At 40.7% G+C, this 14074-nt stretch overlaps 2 protein-coding genes, 1 long non-coding RNA gene and 5 other non-coding genes across 12 annotated transcripts; 1 reads left to right on the forward strand and 7 right to left on the reverse strand.

The window, feature by feature from the left end:
• Positions 1 to 4080: 4080 nt before the first annotated feature.
• Positions 4081 to 7661, reverse strand: batf2 (basic leucine zipper ATF-like transcription factor 2). Of its 4 annotated transcripts, none has more exons than XM_086059358.1 (5): positions 7297 to 7661; positions 6927 to 7029; positions 6677 to 6844; positions 5891 to 6001; positions 4081 to 5120 (listed from the first exon to the last, which is right to left on the reverse strand). In XM_086059358.1, exons 3-5 carry the CDS (start codon positions 6722 to 6724, stop codon positions 4473 to 4475), a joined length of 807 nt encoding a protein of 268 aa, XP_085915484.1. In that variant the 5' UTR covers positions 6725 to 6844; positions 6927 to 7029; positions 7297 to 7661; the 3' UTR covers positions 4081 to 4472. The 4 variants fall into 4 exon arrangements, with proteins under 4 accessions (XP_085915484.1, XP_085915483.1, XP_085915481.1 ...); XM_086059357.1 differs by having other exon boundaries at positions 7199 to 7661; XM_086059355.1 differs by lacking the exon at positions 6927 to 7029 and having other exon boundaries at positions 6677 to 6893; positions 7199 to 7661.
• Positions 7401 to 11218, forward strand: arl2 (ADP-ribosylation factor-like 2). The gene is made up of 5 exons (XM_086059360.1): positions 7401 to 7578; positions 7769 to 7879; positions 8214 to 8376; positions 8440 to 8520; positions 8581 to 11218. The coding sequence occupies exons 1-5, from the start codon at positions 7514 to 7516 to the stop codon at positions 8713 to 8715; spliced, it is 555 nt and encodes a 184-aa protein (XP_085915486.1). The 5' UTR covers positions 7401 to 7513; the 3' UTR covers positions 8716 to 11218.
• LOC147159390 (uncharacterized) lies at positions 10856 to 13539 on the reverse strand. Of its 2 annotated transcripts, XR_015090515.1 has the most exons (10): positions 13390 to 13531; positions 12828 to 12864; positions 12683 to 12707; positions 12467 to 12486; positions 12230 to 12289; positions 12007 to 12056; positions 11627 to 11839; positions 11371 to 11394; positions 11125 to 11185; positions 10856 to 10945 (listed from the first exon to the last, which is right to left on the reverse strand). It is a non-coding gene; the product is annotated as an uncharacterized LOC147159390 (long non-coding RNA). The 2 variants fall into 2 exon arrangements; XR_015090514.1 differs by having other exon boundaries at positions 11371 to 11839; positions 13390 to 13539.
• LOC147159391 (small nucleolar RNA SNORD31) lies at positions 11026 to 11098 on the reverse strand. Its single transcript, XR_015090619.1, has one exon. It is a non-coding gene; the product is annotated as a small nucleolar RNA SNORD31 (small nucleolar RNA).
• LOC147159392 (small nucleolar RNA SNORD31) lies at positions 11262 to 11333 on the reverse strand. The gene has a single exon (XR_015090618.1). It is a non-coding gene; the product is annotated as a small nucleolar RNA SNORD31 (small nucleolar RNA).
• LOC147159393 (small nucleolar RNA SNORD22) lies at positions 11465 to 11591 on the reverse strand. The gene has a single exon (XR_015090620.1). It is a non-coding gene; the product is annotated as a small nucleolar RNA SNORD22 (small nucleolar RNA).
• LOC147159394 (small nucleolar RNA SNORD30) lies at positions 11729 to 11796 on the reverse strand. The gene has a single exon (XR_015090621.1). It is a non-coding gene; the product is annotated as a small nucleolar RNA SNORD30 (small nucleolar RNA).
• LOC147159395 (small nucleolar RNA SNORD29) lies at positions 11910 to 11974 on the reverse strand. Its single transcript, XR_015090622.1, has one exon. It is a non-coding gene; the product is annotated as a small nucleolar RNA SNORD29 (small nucleolar RNA).
• Positions 13540 to 14074: the final 535 nt, after the last annotated feature.

The following is a 14074-nucleotide window of genomic DNA, read 5'->3' on the forward strand; positions in this document are numbered from 1 at the left end:
GAAACCCTAATTTGAAACCCTAGCCCTCGTTTTAAACCCTAATTTGAAACCCTAGCCCTAGTTTGAAACCCTAGTTTGAAACCCAAGCCCTAGTTTTAAACCCTAATTTGAAGCCCTCGCCCTAGTTTTAAACCCTAATTTGAAAAACTAGCCATAATTTAAAACCCTAATTTAAAACCCATGCTCTAGTTTAAAACCCTAATTTGACATTTTAGCCCTAGTTTGAAACCCTAATTTGAAACCCTAGCCCTAGTTTGAAACCCAAATTTGAAACCCTAGCCTTAGTTTGAAACCCTTATTTGGAACCCTAACCTTAGTTTTAAACCCTAATATGAAACCCCAGCCCTAGTTTCAAACCCTAATTTGAAACCGTAGCCCTAGTTTGAAACCCTAATTTGAAACCCTAGCCCTAGTTTGAAACCCTAATTTGAAACCCTAGCCCTAGTTTGAAACCCTAATTTAAAACCCTAGCCCTAGTTTGAAACCCTAATTTGAAACCCTAGCCCTAGTTTGAAACCCTAATTTGAAACCCTATCCCTAGTTTGAAACCCTAGCCCTAGTTTGAAACCCTAGCCCTAGTTTGAAACCCTAATTTGAAACCCTAGCCCTAGTTTTAAACCCTAATTTGAAACCTTAGCCCTAGTTTGAAACCCTAATTTGAAACCCTAGCCCTAGTTTGAAACCCTAGTTTTAAACCCTAGCCCTAGTTTGAAACCCTAATTTGGAACGCTAGCCCTAGTTTGAAACTCTAATTTTGATCCCTAGCTCTAGTTCTAAACCCTAATTTGAAACCCTAGCCCTAGTTTTAAACCCTAGCCCTTGTTTAAAACCCTAATTTGAAACCCTAGCCCTAGTTTTAAACCCTTATTTGAAACCCTAGCCTGAGTTTGAAACCCTAATTTGAAACCGTAGCCCTAGTTTGAAACCCTAATTTGGAACCCTAGCCATAGTTTGAAACCCTAATTTGAAACCCTAGCCCTAGTTTGAAACCCTAGCCCTAGTTTGAAACCCTAATTTAAAACCCTAGCCCTAGTTTGAAACCCTAATTTGAAACCCTAGCCCTAGTTTGAAACCCTAATTTGAAACCCAAGCCCTAGTTTGAAACCCTAGCCCTAATTTTAAACCCTAGCCCTAGTTTGAAACCTTAATTTTGAACCTTAGCCCTAGTTCTAAACCCTAATTTGAAACCCTAGCCCTAGTTTTAAACCCTAGCCCTTGTTTAAAACCTAATTTGAAACCCTAGCCCTAGTTTTAAACCCTAATTTGAAACCTTAGCCCTAGTTTGAAACCCTAATTTGAAACCCTAACCCTAGTTTAAAACCCTAATTTGAAACCCTAGCCCTAGTTTGAAACCCTAATTTGAAACCCTAGCCCTAGTTTGAAACCCTAGTTTTAAACCCTAGCCCTAGTTTGAAACCCTAATTTGGAACCCTAGCCCTAGTTTGAAACTCTAATTTTGAACCCTAGCCCTAGTTCTAAACCCTAATTTGAAACCCTAGCCCTAGTTTTAAACCCTAGCCCTAGTTTGAAACCCTAATTTGAAACCCAAGCCTTAGTTTGGAATCCTTATTTGAAACCCTAGCTCTAGTTTGAAACCCTAATTTAAAACCTTAGCCCTAGTTTGAAACCCTAATTTAAAACCCTAGCCCTAGTTTGAAACCCTAATTTGAAACCCTAGCCCTAGTTTGAAACCCTAATTTGAAACCCTATCCCTAGTTTGAAACCCTAGCCCTAGTTTGAAACCCTAGCCCTAGCTTTAAACCCTCATTTGAAACCTTAGCCCTAGTTTGAAACCCTAATTTGAAACCCTAGCCCTAGTTTGAAACCCTAGTTTTAAACCCTAGCCCTAGTTTGAAACCCTAATTTGGAACCCTAGCCCTAGTTTGAAACTCTAATTTTGAACCCTAGCCCTAGTTCTAAACCCTAATTTGAAACCCTAGCCCTAGTTTTAAACCCTAGCCCTTGTTTAAAACCCTAATTTGAAACCCTAGCCCTAGTTTTAAACCCTAATTTGAAACCCTAGCCCTAGTTTGAAACCCTAATTTGAAACCCAAGCCCTAGTTTTAAACCCTAATTTGAAGCCCTCGCCCTAGTTTTAAACCGTAATTTGAAAAACTAGCCATAATTTAAAACCCTAATTTAAAACCCTAATTTAAAACCCATGCTCTAGTTTAAAACCCTAATTTGACATTTCAGCCCTAGTTTGAAACCCTAATTTGAAACCCCAGCCCTAGTTTAAAACCCAAATTTGAAACCCTAGCCTTAGTTTGAAACCCTTATTTGGAAGCCTAACCCTAGTTTGAAACCCCAATTTGAGACCGTAGCCCTAGTTTTAAACCCTAATTCGGAACCTTAGCCCTAGTTTTAAACCCTAATATGAAACCCCAGCCCGTTTCAAACCCTAATTTGAAACCCTAGCCCTAGTTTGAAACCCTAATTTGAAACCCTAGCCCTAGTTTGAAACCCTAATTTGAAACCCAAGCCTTAGTTTGGAATCCTTATTTGGATCCCTAACCCTAGTTTGAAACCCTAATTTGAAACCCTAGCCCTAGTTTGAATTCCTAATTTGAAGTCCTAGCCCTAGTTTTAAACCCTAATATGAAACCCCAGCCTTAGTTTCAAACCCTAATTTGAAACCCTAGCCTGAGTTTGAAACCCTAATTTGAAACCCTAGCCCTAGTTTGAAACCCTAATTTGAAACCCAAGCCCTAGTTTTAAACCCTAATTTGAAGCCCTCGCCCTAGTTTTAAACCGTAATTTGAAAAACTAGCCATAATTTAAAACCCTAATTTAAAACCCATGCTCTAGTTTAAAACCCTAATTTGACATTTCAGCCCTAGTTTGAAACCCTAATTTGAAACCCCAGCCCTAGTTTAAAACCCAAATTTGAAACCCTAGCCTTAGTTTGAAACCCTTATTTGGAAGCCTAACCCTAGTTTGAAACCCCAATTTGAGACCGTAGCCCTAGTTTTAAACCCTAATTTGGAACCTTAGCCCTAGTTTTAAACCCTAATATGAAACCCCAGCCCGTTTCAAACCCTAATTTGAAACCCTAGCCCTAGTTTGAAACCCTAATTTGAAACCCTAGCCCTAGTTTGAAACCCTAATTTGAAACCCAAGCCTTAGTTTGGAATCCTTATTTGGATCCCTAACCCTAGTTTGAAACCCTAATTTGAAACCCTAGCCCTAGTTTGAATTCCTAATTTGAAGTCCTAGCCCTAGTTTTAAACCCTAATATGAAACCCCAGCCTTAGTTTCAAACCCTAATTTGAAACCCTAGCCTGAGTTTGAAACCCTAATTTGAAACCCTAGCCCTAGTTTGAAACCCTAATTTGAAACCCTAGCCCTAGTTTGAAACCCTAGCCCTTGTTTTAAATCCTAGCCCTAGTTTGAAACCCTAATTTGAAACCCTAGCCCTTGTTTAAAACCCTAATTTGAAACCCTAGCCCTAGTTTTAAACCCTAGCCCTAGTTTGAAACCTTAATTTTGAACCTTAGCCCTAGTTCTAAACCCTAATTTGAAACCCTAGCCCTAGTTTTAAACCCTAGCCTATATTAGGATAAGAAAATCTATATGTCTTTTGTAACCAAGAGTCAAATATGGTTTTTATTTCTTACTGACTGGGACATGATTCCAGTTCCGGGAGTCAGGCCAATGTTTCCCGCCAAGAGGCGGCACTTTCTTCCCGCTTCAGGTGGAGGATACCGCCACCTTGTGGCCGGGTTGTCTGTCAAACATTTATAGTACGTCGCCTGCGCAGCCATATTTGATGTGTCAAAGTGATACAATATTAGAAAAAGGCTCACTTGCCGTTTGGCGATTTATAAACCGTTTTACATTGAAATCTCATCACTTGGGATTAAGCCTGAACTATTTTGATTATATTTGGCCATTGTAACATTTTTGCAAATATAACTCAATTTGCTGACTTGTGGATAAGGAAGAATGAGGTAATGTTGCAAGTTCATTGTGTGACATTTGCTTGGTCGTTTACCATTATTCATTCATTCATTCATTCATTCATTCATTGACATGTAAACCACACCAGAAATACACTATTTGTTTTATTTGCTTTTTTACAATAAGATGGAAGTGGAAGTGTCAAACACATTGGAAAATAATTAATATATAAGTTAATATATTAAGCTCTATTATATATAAATTTTTCAAAGGAGGCCTTTTTGTTCAATAAACACTTCCTCTACTTAAGATGCTCTGTGAAGTCTCACGCAAATACCGAAATTGAAAATGAAAGATTGCATCAAAGATAAGGAAATTAGCAAATACTAAAGTGAGGTTAAATAAATAAACACGAATTCAGTATATTGTGTTCCCTCCTGAAACAAAAACAGGAAGTAACTGAACACAAGTCAAAGTAAAATGGCCGCTGGCTATGTGTCATAATGCTGTAATTTCCACAATGTACGACACTGCCGTCAAAGGAAGGTTACCTGCACCACTTTTTGGTGCCCTTACAAAGTGTCGGGGTCACCGGCCACACCCAAAATCCAGTCATTTTCGGCCAGGAACTCAGAAAGCGACAGCTCCCCCGGGCACGGCTCCATCGAAGGCGCGTTTGGAGGGAAGAATCCGTCTGGCGTGTCGGGATGAGCAGGAACAGAAAGCGGGTCGGTCAGGGACTCGAGTGTTGGCGCTATCCCCTGACTTGGGTTCAAGGCCCGATTGCAGTCACCCTGCTCTGATACTGAAGGGCTCTCGTAATTCCGGTTAAACGCATGAGGCTCAAGTTGCGCCGCTCCCCGACCTTCAGCAGCAAACATTCCACATGTGACTGAGCGGACATCTTCGCAATCAAGCAGGGAGGAGAGCAAATTGGAGAATTCTGTGTTGCTGTCGCCACCAAACAGTGAATGAGGAGCAAGCGAGAAAAGACGGGGAGAGACGTAATCTGACGAGGGCAACGGACGAGGGTTCTCGACCAGTTCCGCTTTGGAGGGGGCGGACGTGGAAGGTTCGAGGACGTCCACCCTGGAGGATCGTCGGAGGACACAAAAGGGCCGGTGGCGCTCCAGGGCCGCAGTGTAGCGACGGACTTCTTTTTTCAACCCCGCGATCTCCTTTTCAAGGGCCGAGTTCGAGGCCTCCAGACTCAGGAGCTCCTTTTTATGTGGAAAAAAGATTGACAGTTAGCTATGGTCCACTTGCCAAGTGTGTGTAAAAAAATGAATGTCCAAAGATTCACACGTATTCAATCACAGATACTACATACAGTATTGTTGAATACAGCCCAAGTGGACACAAATAATATCTGCAGCTCACATACATATATTTTGGTCTATTATGCTTTGAAATACAATACAATAAACATATGGTTGCTACTTAAAAAATGTTTTATGATGGATTACTGTAAATGAAATATTGATATTGGGTTTTAGAGCTAATTTAGCAGACAAACTAACTTTTGAAAGTCAACTTAATTTGACCTTCCCCAAATTTCTGACTTCACATGTCTAACTGTTTGCACGTGGTGCGGCTTTCAATTGGCTTCAAATAATTCAGAAAGTGAAAGTAAGGCAATATTTATTTTGCCATTCTTTTGAATGCTAGGGTAAACTCAAATCACGCAAGAGTAGACTGTACATTTCATTTTGCCCAAACACGTACGTAGAAATACTAAAACCGTCACGGTAATTTTCCTATGCGTTATTTTTAACATCCCCTCCTATTGTGTGCGCGCGCGCGCGCGTGTGTGTGTGTGTGTGTATAGGCAAAAAAAAAAAGGCGGTGCTATTTGGCAGGGACAGCCTTTCTCTTAAAGCCTACTGTTTACAAGAAATGGTCAAGTTGACATCCCCCACGCTCACCACACAAACTCCCCCAACACACCCACTTAGTGATTTCCTGAAGTGAAACGTCCGTCATTTACAACCTGGTGGAGTTCATCCGCTCTCTCCGTATTTTTTTTGCGGCTCTTTCGGGCGGCGTTTCGGTTCTTCAGTCGTCTCTTGGTGCTCCTCTTGTCCCCCGGCGCCTCTCTGTCCTGCAGACGAGAACGCAACGCAGCGCAGCCACAAAAGGGGCTTGTGTTTGTCGGATGCCAAGAAATAACTTGTAGCTAAAAGCTTTAAAAGCAGTTTTTAAAAGGCGTTAATAAAAATGGATTAAGGAAAAAAGCACTGTCTTGTGGGATCGTAGAACTATGTAAAAGTCAGTTGAGGAGTTTCACAGTGATTTGCTTGGGGTGCCATTTACTTACATATCTTTTTTTTTCTTTTACAATTCTACTGGCTCAGCTGGTTCACTCGGAGGCAATTGCAATGTTTTTGCAACCTGTAACTCGTGCTTTGTTTTTGGTTACTTGGTCTTATTTCAAGATATTGGTACTCGCGAAAGTTTGTGGCCGTTTTACGATCAGGAACAAAAAATTAGAAGATTTCCATTAATGCCATCATAAGGGAAAATGTTACGCTATAGTATAGCTCATTGTTTAAAATTCTCTGTTATTGGTTTTAAATGGGTTTCTTTGAGCCTGTATGAATCATCTACATTTAAATAAATAAATACATAAATAAATAATACAAAATTTACATCCTGAAATAATTCAGTACAATATCCGTTTTACATTTTGGTTCCCCATGCTTGTTGTCAGATGAATGTGTATTATTTATCATTTAAATTTGTAATTATGTGATTTATTTGTGTCATTATTACTTACAGAGCCCGATGTGGTCTCGTCTCTGGCGTCCATGAAGAACGGGGGCATCTCACCTCCAGCGGGGCGCACTTTATACCTGGTGGCACCATCGGGTTGGACCTCAGGACCGGATTTCCAGGTTCTGATCACGCCACTCTCCAAACTTGGACTAGGAAGAGCTGTCTGGGGCTGGGTGACACGGCAGACCTCCGCTTTCACTTTCTCTTTATTTTAAAGTCTGCAGAGTAAAAGAATTGCAGCTAATACCCACCGCGGCACCGCCCTCTTGTGTTGCCTCAAGGCGTGACGTGATGAACGTCACGTCGATTTAGGCCACACGAGGATGGTCAAAAGCCCAATTCAAAGAAGAACGACTGGGACGTGCCGAAGGTGAAAGAATTGCGTTTTGTCAACGTCACTAATTATTAACGAACAATAAATATATAATAAATTATATATATATGACACTTGCATTACTATGAGCTACAGCCCAAAACAATGAAAAATAAAAACGTTGATAAGACTGTTAGCGGTGATACTTACCATTGCTGTGTACGGCGACCTTCCAGGAAGGCAGTTGTTTCCCCCCGACTATGAATGCATCAAACAAACCTATAAATTCCTAGTACACTAGAACTCACCATAACATTCTCCTTTCACAATGGTCATCGTCTTGTGACAGGCCACAGCTTCGACCAATGAACGTGCGCCAAGAGCCGATTAGACCAATAGGACGTCGCGCAAGGGCGGATCTATTGCCTACTACTTCCGTGTCCACACGCGAGCTGCTTGTAACATCACACTGAACGGAAAATCGACGATTTCTATTCTGAATCAATCTAGCAGGACGGCATCGCGATGGGTTTGCTGACTATTCTGAAGAAGATGAAGCAGAAAGAGCGCGAGATGCGACTACTGATACTGTATCCTGTTTTAAGTGACGTAGGATATAATTTTACTACAGCAAAAGTAGCCGCTGTGAGCACAATGTTAACGTTTCCTCGTGTTTCTATCTTGCAAAGCTTCCATTTGGTGCTGAATTAGCATCAGCAATGTTGGTGTGTGTGTGTGTGTGTGTGTGTGTGTTTTTTTTCCCTGACCTGACTCGTGCAGAGGTCTGGACAATGCGGGGAAGACGACCGTCGTGAAGAGGTTGAATGGCGAGGACATCAGCACCATCCCGCCGACTCTCGGCTTCAGAATCATCACGTTGGAGCACAGAGAGTAAGGATGGTGTAGATCAGGGGTGGCCAAGTTCGGTCCTCGAGAGACACTATCCAGCCCGTTTTCCATGTTTCTCTCCACTAACACACTTGATTCATGATCAGGATCGCTATCGGGCTTCCGCAAAGCTTGCTGATGAGCTGATCATTAGATTCAGCCGTGTTGAAGGAGGGAGACATGGTAAAAAAAAAAAAACAGACCGGATAGTGGCTCTCGTGGACCGAACTCATCCGAGTCATGTTTATCCACAGAGGTTGAATCAATTCAAGGCAAATGTGGTCTTCTGTTGGCACTCACCCAAAGTGACGTCAGCACGTCCAATTTGTCGTTGTAGCTACAAGTTGAACATTTGGGACGTGGGGGGGCAGAAGTCGCTGCGCTCTTACTGGAGGAATTATTTTGAGCGCACGGACGGTCTCGTGTGGGTGGTGGACAGCGCAGACAGACAACGCATGGAGGACTGCAAGCAGGAGCTCCACAAGCTGCTGCTGGAGGAGGTACCACCAAATTTATTGGCCCATGTAAAATTTGTTATTGAGATTTCTCCCCCTTCCTTGTAGAGGTTACTTGGTGCCACGTTGTTGGTGTTTGCAAACAAGCAAGATTTACCTGGTGCCTTGTCAAAAGCAGCCATACAAGCGGTAAGTCATTTTTTTTCTGCTGTTGTGTTAACACAGGATTTATAACCATAGTTTTTGTAGGCGTTGGCCCTGGATGACATCAAGAACCACCACTGGTGCATTATGGGATGCAGCGCTGTGACTGGACAGAACCTTCTTGAGGGAGTGGACTGGTTGTTGGATGATATTGCCGCAAGGCTCTTTAATGCAGATTGATGCGATTATGTTCGCCTTGACTGAGGACATTTGCAATATTGTGATAAGAGATACCATTGTTTCTTAGTGACTGGAATATCCTGTGGATTCATTAAAAGTTTTATTGGGGGAAAAAAAAATCTTAGTAACAGCAGGCATGTGATTTTTCCGCTAATTCGCGGAATTCCGCTTTTTTTATCTCCCCCCCCCAAAAAAAAATCCGATTTCGTCTCTCTACAGCATTCCGTTTTAGTGTTTCCGCAACTGAAATGAAACCGATCTTGCGATTGGCGGAAGTCTCCGTGTTGACCAATAAGAGCGCTTGTTATAAAGGCATAGGAGTATGCCATTGTTTGTTGACCAATAAACGCGCTTGTTATAAAGGTATAAGAGTATGCCGTTGTTCATTTCGCACACGTTTTTGCCGAGTGTTTAAAGAAAGATGTCCGTGATCGAACGCAAAGATGCTCCGCGAGTTAAGGAAATTGACAAACTCGTAAAAAACAAGTTTCGCTGGGACTGGTTAGAGAAGGATATATCGACAAATGTTGGAAAGAAGACTGTGACGAATTTGTTCAGTGACTTCATTCGGAAGATCGATCGTGCCGGGAAAGCGCTTTGCATTTGGTGCCATGATACCATTGACTATGGCGGGAGAGGTTTCAAAGCTCTTGAAAGTCACGCAAAGAGCAAAAAACACGTAAAAGAACTCCAGTCAAGAACAACAAATTATTCCATCGCTGGAAGTTTTGGTGCCCAAACGAAAACTCCAAAACTTTATGGCCTCCATCCCTTATTGACATCACAATCGGGAACGGTAATGGAGAGACGTGATCCACCCCAACAACCTGCACCAGTTGCTGATAGAGTCGTGAATTTTGAGGTAGGTGGTAAACTTTTCAAATTAATCGGAATCAAATTTTTGAAAATATTATAACGTAATAAAAATGGCCTTAACTATTTAACATGGTTAATCCACAAACTCAAATGAATGCTGCATGTTAGCACTTTCAGTTTTCAATATGTTGACTGTCTACAGTATGCAGTTAGTACAGAGATGATCGAAATGATTGTGTTTTTACCAGAGCTTGCTGCATGAGGTATTTTATGTTTTCGTTATGCATTATGTATTAAATTAAGAATGATTGATTAAATGATTTATTGCATGGTAAATATTATTTCCAATGGTTAAAGATAATTTATTTTGTAGCTAATTTGCAACGTTTTTTGTTACCATAATAAATACTCTGACATGTGAATGTGCATGCAAGTTTAGACTAAATCCTTTACTTTATTTACTTACTTTTTTATTAACAGGACACTCAAATGAGCAAGGCTGCCTCAAGAAGAACCATCAAAGCTGCACAGAAGCAGGCTAGAAAGACCCATTCCAAAGCAATGAAGTCTAGGAGGAAGTAGTGTTTGTGTCATGTGAATGGATTGTGCTCAAGAATGAACACTTGTATATTCCTGTAAATATGTTTTAATGAGCAAAAAATAGAAAAACATTATTTATGACATACATAATTTTTGAATGTGACTGATTTTGAGTTGACTAAAACTGCAATTTTATATGGGATAGTTCAATATACATTGGAAATTTATGCTGTTTTGTCTATTTCTTTGTCATCTGAGTGCATTGAAAGTACTTAAAATCACGGAAAACCCATGAGCTACGGGGGGCTTTGCCCACCTGGCCCCCCCACCAGGGCGCTGCCCTGGACCTAGCTGGGTGCCTGCGGCCCCCAGACCCCCGGCTAAATTTTTAGATAATTTCACTTTGGTCAAATCACATGCCTGTAACAGGTGAAGTCAACCCAATTGTTCTTTTTGGTCTATGCTACTCTACTATAATGGCAGCATTCTGATAAAATATTGTTTGTGGAATATGAATAAAGCAGAAAAATCATAATTATATTGGGGCGACCATTTTACTGTCAATGAAAACAAGATTACTGCTCAGACCAGATTTGTAGTTGCCTGAATTCTGTGCAACTGATGACATTTCAAGCTGAAAGGTAGTGGTAAAACGACCACACCCCCAAGATGGATTTTGTTGCTTGACTCATTCCACAATATTAATCAGAATGCCGTGTTTAACAATACAACATATTGTAAATGAGTTTAAACCAAGTTGTGAGAGTACAAATGGAACACAAGATAGAAATATTTTTTTTTTATTGAAATGTGTCAACACAATCACTTTCAATATGTAATGCCAATTCCAAATCTTGGGAGATGCCAGTCCATTCTGGAAAGAAAGGAAACTAAATGTCAGTTGCTGCCCACAAATACATCAATGTTGTGACATGGCTTTGTTTAAATGTAGCTTTAAGATCAGAGTAAACCAATCAGTCATGAATATTCAGACTGGGGCGGTTAACATCAGCTCATCACTTCTGTTCGCAAACTAAAATATGTAAAACGTACCAACAAGTCTGGTGAGGCACGCGTAAACATCCTGGCAGGTGAAATGATGAAACAATCCAGCCTGTTAAAACAATGAAATAAAAAGTCAATGGATGTAACTTGTGCGTCACTTGCATAAATTAGGCTGTGTTAATTGGTGCAGTTCAGATGTGGTACCACTCAGTCACGAATCTTCAGACTGGGGCGGTAATGAATTCATCACTTGCACAGAAAAATCTGGAGGAAGACAACGCCAGCTACACTCACCTTGACAAAATGGCTGCCTTCCACCTGGAAGAATAAAGATAAGTCATTAGCTAGCTTCCTTAACTCTTCATGCAGCAAACACGTTATCGCAGTTTCCTTTCAGACTGTTGGAAACTCCAACAAGCTGTCCCCTTGTTGCCATGGCAACACCAGTGGGTTCACCTTTGCAGGTTCTGGCATTGACGCATGGCGTAAGACGCGTGCGGATGTCATCACCGTGGAAACTCACTTAACTAATGTTCTTTTTAGCTCTTACCTGGTCAATGTGGCCCAAATGTGGTCACATCTGATGAAGACAAAAGGGGAAAAAAAGTGAGGTTTGGAAAAAGTTGCATTTGTAACTTTATTCAAGGGCGACAGGTGTCAGATTTGTGTTTCTCATCAGTTTTCAGACGAACGAGATTCCAATATTGTCTCATCATTTTCAGCCGCCAAGCGCCAGCGGGCCTCTGACAGACTCACCTTCAGCCTGTTAAGACAGACAAGACTTTTAGTTTACATTGTCTTTATGCACAAATAAATATTTTATCAAAAATGAGGGTGCTCAGGGTGTTCTATGTTGTTTCACAGCAAGTCAAAGTGAGCTAGTTAATCATCATTGCACCCATGAAAACAAATATCCATTGGGGTGCTTACGTTAGTCGACGTGCCATCTGTGTCGAACCTTCGTCATCTTGCAGCTGGTGCTAAAAAATAATAATAAGAGAAATCTCTCATTTCAAGTGCAAACAAGTCACATTTTGCTCTGGCATTCCAAGTAAATCAGAATCCAGTTTGACATCAATAACATCAGCCATATGCTTGTCGTTAGAAATCATCATTTTCAACTAAGAAAAAATAAAATACAATTAAGCCACACCTGATTGTAATGTGCAGGCCAACATCTGAGCCAGCAGTTCTAAGTGGTTGTTTTCCCCATCTACAAAAAAGGAAAGAATTTAAAACTCCAACATGCAACATTAAAGGAGCCTACAGGTGCTGCTCAGAATCAAACAAATGGATATCTCGTCAAAGACAAACTCAGTTCGAGAGAGTTCTAGAATTCATCACAGCAGCCATGATCATTTTATTCCTTTGCAAGAGATTTTTTAAATACCTGAAGATCAGAAGACCATCCTGGTGGTGGGGAAAATGAAATAATTCACATTAATGCCATCTTACATGTGGTATATTCTCATCAATGCTGTTTCATGCAACTCAGATTTAGTCAAATTGTCATCCAGTTTGAATCAGTGAGAGAGTTCGATTCACATCCCTGCAGCATGACTGGCTCAAAGAAAATCTGAAATAAAACTTAAAAAGGGGCGCGTACCAGCAGCTTCCTGAACGTGCCTCATCTGGAAGAAGAAAAAGGCACATTATTCTTTGCTTTACTGATAAAAGTTCCATTTAATTATTTGAATACGTAATATAATGTTGACATGTTACGGAAAACAGGTTAAAAAAAAGAGGATTACTTTTATTTAATGGCGTAGGGTCTCGAACACGCTGCATCTGCAAGAGACAAAAGCACGTGGTGTTAGCTTTAGCATTAGCCACGTGACTACACATGCTGGCCAGACGGTGCAAAAGCACATTTTTGTATTCTTTCCAAAAAAACTGTCTCACTTCAGAATTAAAAAAAAGTACAGTCACAGTCATTCAGAACAGGTCTGTGAAAGGTATCATCATTGAGAGACGATGGAAAGAAAGCCAAAGCTGAGCCAAAAAGCGAAACACCGAGGAAGGCCTTTACATTTCAAATTACTGACATCCCCACATTTAAATAATAATAATAACGAACATTTACAGGTCGAAACAATGACAAGAACCCAGGGCAAGAAATGTGCGCGCTGCTAATGAATGGCGGCCCACGCTACACCCAGCTAAGCCAAGTCGAGCCAACACGATGCCCACTTTTAGCAAATAAGATAACCACCAATGTTTGAGAAAGTAGTTATAGAAACAAAACAATTCCGAACGAACTCTAGGACAACTCGAGTTAAACATTAAACGTAAGAGGAAAGTTTGGGATATTACCTCTGGCTGGCGAAGACAAGAAAGTGGCCGAAGAAATGGCGTCTTCCATTTTATATACCCCCATTTGACTCCGCCTACTCCTAAACTTTTGTCGCAAAATGGTTTACCGTGGAGCTTTTATGCGACAGTAGTCACATGTGTGTATTTTATGCATTTCTAGGTATATATCTGTCATACAAATGCGTTTATTACATCGTGTGAATCCACAGGATAGGATTTTTTATTTTATTTTTTTTACCTTGGAGACACGGGGTTCTTTTTTTTTTGTAGCGTATGGACGTAAGTCTCACTACTGTCACCTATCGGACGGGAGTGTAAATCACACATCTCCACATATGGACACATTTAAATTACTACTGTATAACCACATTTATTATTACACTTTCATTTTTTTTTTAAAGACTCCAAAGACGAAAGACCTTTAAAGATTTAAAGTTAGTCGTCAACTTTTATGTAGGATTTTCTTGTTTTCCAATAGTAATACCTTGGCAATATCAATAATGAACAGCCTTTTCATCTTATCTGCCTCTCTTCACCATGAAATCAGATTGCGTTGTGTTTTTGTATTCCTCATCTCCATGCGGTTTTGGTAGATAGCTAGTTGTGCTGGACTAGAATTGTTATTTACAGATGGATGCAGATACAATGAAAACAGCAGAGGCCCCAGAATTGAATTCTGTGGAAC

The sequence above is a fragment of the Leptonotus elevatus genome, chromosome 17 (assembly GCF_054856555.1).
Source record: "Leptonotus elevatus isolate MCC_2025b chromosome 17, RoL_Lele_1.0, whole genome shotgun sequence".
Taxonomy (NCBI): Eukaryota; Metazoa; Chordata; class Actinopteri; order Syngnathiformes; family Syngnathidae; genus Leptonotus; species Leptonotus elevatus.